The 6,681-nt window shown below is 36.9% G+C and overlaps 1 protein-coding gene across 2 annotated transcripts in view; it reads left to right on the top strand.

Moving 5' to 3' along the window:
- LOC107659728 (fibroblast growth factor 11-like) overlaps positions 1-6,681 on the top strand; it is a 64,066-nt gene that overhangs the window by 35,514 nt on the left and 21,871 nt on the right. For both annotated transcript variants that reach the window (XM_016448754.1, XM_016448755.1), the window contains one exon: positions 210-320. In XM_016448754.1, the coding sequence (XP_016304240.1) occupies positions 210-320 (111 nt within the window). The remainder of the gene's footprint in view (positions 1-209; positions 321-6,681) is intronic.

Here is a 6,681-nt window from a genome sequence, read left to right as displayed (position 1 = left end):
TGTGTGTGTGTGTGTGTGTGTGTGTGTGTGTGTGTGTGTGTGTGTGTGTGTGTGTTTTAGTTTCTGTCTTTCTTAATTCAGTCATCCTGATATAACCTCCACTTTCTATTGTACCACCAGCATGTATCTTTCAAGATGCATTGAGATGTTTCTTATTCTAGCATACATAGGCACAATGTTTAATGAAATGTTCTCTCTTTTTTTCTCAGAGCCTCAGCTGAAAGGTATTGTCACACGTCTGTACTGTCGGCATGGCTTCTACCTGCAGATGTTACCCGATGGCACCTTGGACGGTACAAAGGACGAAAACAGCTCCTTCTGTAAGTGTGTGCTCGTAGATATGTGGGTGTGTGCGTCTGTGCGTGTGCTCAAATCTTTTTTGAACACATTTTAAGAGCTTTACAAAATCCTGTTTACCTTACCTGAACTCACTATCACATTACAACCCTCAGATTGTAATGGCAAACAAACATCAAAGTGTGGCAAGTCTCTGTCTTGTCTGCTCCTGTGGAGTATAATACCTTGCCCTCCTCACAGCAGTGTAAAGCAGCATCCACATCAGCCAGATATGTGCGATGTCCTTTTCACAGCATGTTTAGGAGAAGTTTTTGTTCCGAGGTTGCTCTATCATAGCCCAAGAGACCTAATGGAGACCAGGCTTGGGCAAAGTTTAGAACTGAACTGGTTCATCTTCAATTTGGTTGTATGATTGTTCTGGTTCATCTTCAATTCATGAATGTGAATTTGAATTGAATTGGTCACAAATTACATCTATCTATCTATCTATCTATCTATCTATCGTTCTATCATTCTATCTATCGTTCTATTGTTCTATCATTCTATTTATCATTCTATCATTCTATCTACCATTCTATCTATCTATTGTTCTATCATTCTATCTAACTAGCAATCTATCTATCGTTCTGTTGTTCTATCTGTCCGTATGGCCTATTACTTTTTTTCAAAACGTTTAAAGGCTTTATTAACCCAATATTCAACACTGTTTTGACAAAAATGTTTCTTTTTAAATTCATCCTTATACCTTCAAATTTGAATTGAAGGTCTAAATTCAAAATTATTTTTTCAGGAACATCACTGACATTTGCTTGTAGTTTTGGCATCTTGGAAAATCTGAGCACAGTTAAAGATATTTTTGAGAGCCCAGAAGAGGCACATGTGAGATGACTCGGCTCTTTTTCTCATAAGAAAACATGTGAAGTGGGGAGGCATCAGCAAAAGGTCTCAGTTTGCTCTTTGTTTAATTTAATTGCTGCAGAAGATAATAATTTCATATATTAATGAGATCTCATCTACTCATCTTTTTATTTCCTAATGTATCTAATGTCCGGGTCCTAATGTACAGTATGGGCTCTTCTAAAATACGCAGCACTCTTCTCATAAATGACATGTTGCCCTCGTGAGACGCATTTCTGAGCACAGCCAAACAGATGCCCCATAATGTCTTTTTAATATGGGAACATAATAAACAAAACAAAACAGTCAAATCCCTCAAGGTTTTTCCACTTTTTACTGCAGATGTCTTGAAATCCTTCCAGAGGCAAAACTGTTATGTCAGTCGATAAAAGGATTTTCGTAAGTGTTTCTATCCATAAATCTTGCATAACAGTCATTTAACGGTGGCTTGTCGGCTGATTCAGTGCAGGTGAGGTGTGTGTCAGATATTGTGTAAGTGTGTGTTCGCTGTAGTAGGTTTGACAGAGAGGAACCATCTGGGAACAGCTGTGTGGTTTGTGTTGGAGACAGTGCAAAAGTTAAATAACTTTTTTATAGAGCTAAAAGGATTTTCGTAAGTGTTTCTATCCATAAATCTTGCATAACAGTCATTTAACGGTGGCTTGTCGGCTGATTCAGTGCAGGTGAGGTGTGTGTCAGATATTGTGTAAGTGTGTGTTCGCTGTAGTAGGTTTGACAGAGAGGAACCATCTGGGAACAGCTGTGTGGTTTGTGTTGGAGACTAAATAACTAATTAATATAATTAAATAACTTTTTTATAGAGCTAATTAAAAGGTGAAAGAAAAAGAAAGCAAGTGGCAGAGCTGTATGATTGCTGTCTAGACTTTATGGTTATTATATACGGATTGTGCACCGAGGTGAGAGAAAGGTGAAATTGCTATGTTAACTGATGTAAAGTTTGCTTTGCTTCCTGAAATTAGGCCTGAACCCGTTCTGGAGAAAGGCTGAGTGTGGGTCAGGATTTGTCTACATTAGGAACATAGCCATTGCTAGACCTTGTTTATTTGGTGGACCATCCCTGCCTTTCAAACTCAGATTTAGTTCACTCACAAATGAAGATATTTTGATGAATGTTTCAGTATTTTTTGGTCCACTGAGTCATTGGGGTCCAAATTAACATTTGACCTCATCAATTTACATTGTATGAATAAAAAACACTGAAACATTCTTCAGAATCTTCTGTCATGTTCCACAGAAGAAAGAAAGTCAAACGGGTTTGGAACAACATGAGTGTGAGTAAATGATGACAGAATCTCCTCAAAGTAAGGCTGCACAATTAATCGAATTTCTAATCGCGATTACAATTATGGATGCCACAATTACGTAATCGTTCAAAGCGGCAATTAATCGTTCAAAGTCCACTTATGTTATTCTGTGTACTTAAGATGCTTTTTTTTTCTTCTACATGTTATCTTAAGGGTTTTTCCATTGTTTTAATTTTAGTTTTAGTATAACACTATAATACCATTTATATTTTTACTTTTTTTATAATTTAAAGAAGAAACCAATCCGATGTATAGTTGACATTTGAGGGTGAATACTATAGAAAAGCACTAAAAGTTTTTCAGTTAGAGTGTTTTCAGCTTGTTTATTTTCAAATAAAAATACGGCATCCAGTTGCATCAAACAATGGTATAAACATCATTCAATGTAAATTGTGATCATCGTAATTAATAATCGCAATTACAATTTCAAGGGAATAATCGACAATTATGATTTTTGTCATAATCGTGCAGCCCTACCTCAAAGCATAATATATCAGTACCATATCATATATTTTTATTGTATAGGCCATTATTGAACACTCATAAATAAAGTTTTCAAAAGGGAATTTTAGCAGTGATGCCGTAGAAGAACCATTTTGGGTTCTCCAAAGAACCTTTCAGTAAACAGTTCTTAATAGAACGTTTTTTTCTCTTAGTGTGAAGAACATTTTAATAACCTAAAAAAAACTTTTGTGCTGTTGAAAGATTCCATGTTAAAGCTTCTTATTTTAAGTTAATATTTCATAGTGCATGTTCATTCCTCTGTTTTGGTGTGGGTGTTCACATTTGCTGTGTAACAGGATCAAGAAAGAGCAGAGAACATTGACAGACCTCTGCTACACACATCCATCTCTCTCTTTCTCTCTTTCTCTCTTTCTCTGTCTATCTGTCTCTTTGACTGAGGTCAGATGTTAGAGGTGTGCCATCTCATTAGCAGTGAGGGGGTCTCGGTGAAGCTGCTCTTTATGCACCACACTGCTGCGTATGCTGATTAGTCCCAAAAACTGCCAAATCAGCACAGAGAGAGAATAAATAATTAACATGCTCTGATTCATATATGGAACCCCTCTGTTATAATGGTATACAATTCCGTCATTAAACAGACAAACAACTTTCATGCTCTGATCCATTCTGATAAATTCCATAGAATGGCTTTGGAAACTTCCATGGTCGGTTAGCATGTAAAGCAACAGTTTACTAAGTGATGAGAGAGTCCAGCTCAAGAGCACTATGGAGAAACGCTCTAGTTCGTGACTCACACCTGTGTTAACACACGCTATGGCTTTCGTTGTGAAAAATCCTAGATGCTGAATTCTCTTGCTTTCTATAGGACATCACAAAAAGTAGACACTGTAGTTGGTGGCTGGCTATGCTGATGGATTTCAAATACATGTTTACTTGTTTTAAGCTACCCAATGCTACATAGCCTTCCCATCATGCACCTCTCTGATCTTTATATTGGCCTCAGAACCAGGCCTAACCCTAAACGCCTTAATAAAAACTCAGTTTGCATGCATAAGCTCCTGCAAACATGCTCAGTATTTGTGAACAAGGATAGTAATCTCTGTGAAGGGTTCATGTTCTCCAATTCATCTACTTTAAGATAGGGAACAACATTTCTTCTTTAATTTATTCAAGCAAACTTTGTAGTTCTACACAGATTAGCACCAGGTCCCCAGATGGCACAGTGCTTGTCCCGGCAATTCCCAGCAAAGCCAAAAGAACAGCTGGTATGGCAGTGATAGGTGTTTCAGCACAGAGCGTGTGCCCCCTTGGAGGGAAGGTTACGGACTGATGGATTGGCACTCCTCCTTTCATTTTCATCTTGACTTGAACCACAGGTTGATTATGTAATGTCTTAATGAGCAAAATGGGGGAGGTGTGTGTGTGCGTGTGTGTTTGTGTGTGTGTGCGTGTGCTCTCCTCACCTTCAGCCAGTGAAGATCTTGAGCTGATCATGCATTTCACCCTTACTCAAGTACTTACACTTGAAAAGATAAGAGAGAGAGAGAGTCAGGTGGAGTTGGTTTCTTTGCAACTAAATTTGATTCCTTATTACAGCATTTTTCTACTTTTTTGCCTCACCTTCTCCTGGTCTCAGTGGCCACATAGACAATGCAAAATTTTTGGCAGAATAACACCATTTAAATATAGGAGTGATTCCTCTACATTATTGTTCTTTGTGTGTGTGGAATACTATGGAAATCTGTTTCCATTTCAATGTGAATAAAATAAAAATGAAAATTGTGACTCTTATATCTTTGTCACGTTTATGGCCTGTTTTTGTTTTGTTTTCCCTCTGTTCCTGCCTCCTGTTTCTTTATGCCCTTATTTGGTCTCCTTCCAGTTCCTGTCCTGATTATGTTTATTTGTCTCAGCTGGTTTCTATGAATTATCCTTGATTACTCCTCACCTGTTTCTGTTCTCCCTTATTGCGTTTCATGTGTTTATAAGCCCTGTGTTTCTGAGTTTCCTTTGTCCGGTATTAAATGTCGATGTTGTGCGTCATGTGAGTCTCGCCCTCCCTTGTGTGACCCCTTTGGATTGTTTGTTAAAGACTGTCGTTTTGAGTTTATCCTCATCTCCTCGTTCTTTGTTTTGTCCCAGAAGGCAACCGTGACAATCTTACATGTGCAACTGTATTACTTGCAATTGCAACTTTTCAAGTGCAAATTTTTTTTTGTCTCAAAATGTTTCTTTATATCTCGCAATGTAACTTTTTATCTTCTAGTTTCAAATTGATTTATCATAATTGCAATTTTATTTCTAGTAATTGTGACTTTATATCTCAGCACTCTGACCTTTGTTTCTAATTTCCAACTTTATCTCACAATTACTTTTATTTACTCTGAAGTGGAAACAGTCTTCCATAAAATACAGCTGTCTTTCTGAGCCAGTGATGACCATAGTCATGTTTGGGAACAAGAAATCCGGATGGCAACTAAATGTATAAATTTTTGATGAAAGCAGTGTGTGATTGGTACTACTTATATACACAATTTGGGGTCTTTTTGTTTGTTTGTTTGCTTGAAATACCTTTATTCAGCAAGGATGCATTATTTTGATTAGTATAGTAATAGTAAAGAGACTTACAAAAAACAGCATTTATTTGAAATTGACGTTCTTTTGAACTTTTTATTAATCAAGGAATCCTAAAAAAAAGGATCACGGTTTCCACAAAGAATATTAAGAAGCACAACTCTTTTAAATATTGATAGTAAAAGTTTGAGCATGAAATCAGCGTGTTAGAATCATTTCTGTAAGATCACAAATAAAAAAAAAACTAATATATTTAAATTGTAATAATATTTTACAGTATTACTGCTTTAACTGTTTTGATCAAATAAATGAACAAATACTATACAAATGTATTTATATTATATATACTAGCATATAGCGCTCAGAAGAGAAGTGACAACTGTATTTATCCGCAGTGTGTATATGGCCAGAGGGAGAAAAAGAGAGAACGATTCTAAAAGAGCAAGATTCTGGCATTGTTTTTTGGCACACAGAAAAGGTTAACCAAAGAGAACAAGACAGCAGTGAGAAAGAAAAGATGGTGTGAGGCCAGTGTCTAGACAGAAGAAAAGATCATAGCTGAAAGAAAGTTTAAACAAAGGCAAAAGACAAACCTGTTAGTGAGGTAATGCAACTGTGTTTTATCCTGTAAATGCCCATCTGGTGATAGACATTTTTTAGAAGCATCTCGCAGATATGGTCGACTAGAGATGAAACATACAGCAGATATCATTTCCTCAGCACTGCCCCCTTAAGAACACAAACATTCAGAAAGTTTTACTAATGTCATACCAACATTTAATGACTTCCCTTCAACCCACCCAGGAGGGGGGGAGAAGAATGGAGTAGGAGAAAGAAAAAAAGAAACGAGAGAAACTCTGAAGGTCTTTAACAGACAGCGAGATGTCAGAGCTGTTGACATTGTACTAACACAATGTGTTGAATATGCCTATATTGAAAAAAAGAAAGAAACGATTCTCCATAATAGAGAGAGGGGATGAACAACAGCTTGACCCTTATCCCATAATGCCTAGCACAGATGGACTTTGACAGAGGCAGACCTAAGGTTGTCATTTACAGGTGCATCTCAATAAATTAGAATGTCGTGGAAAAGTTCATTTATTTCAGTAATTCAACTCAAATT

The sequence above is a fragment of the Sinocyclocheilus anshuiensis genome, unplaced genomic scaffold, assembly GCF_001515605.1.
Source record: "Sinocyclocheilus anshuiensis isolate Anshui unplaced genomic scaffold, SAMN03320099.WGS_v1.1 scaffold960, whole genome shotgun sequence".
NCBI lineage: Eukaryota > Metazoa > Chordata > Actinopteri > Cypriniformes > Cyprinidae > Sinocyclocheilus > Sinocyclocheilus anshuiensis.
This window is presented reverse-complemented; position numbering and strand designations above follow the sequence as displayed.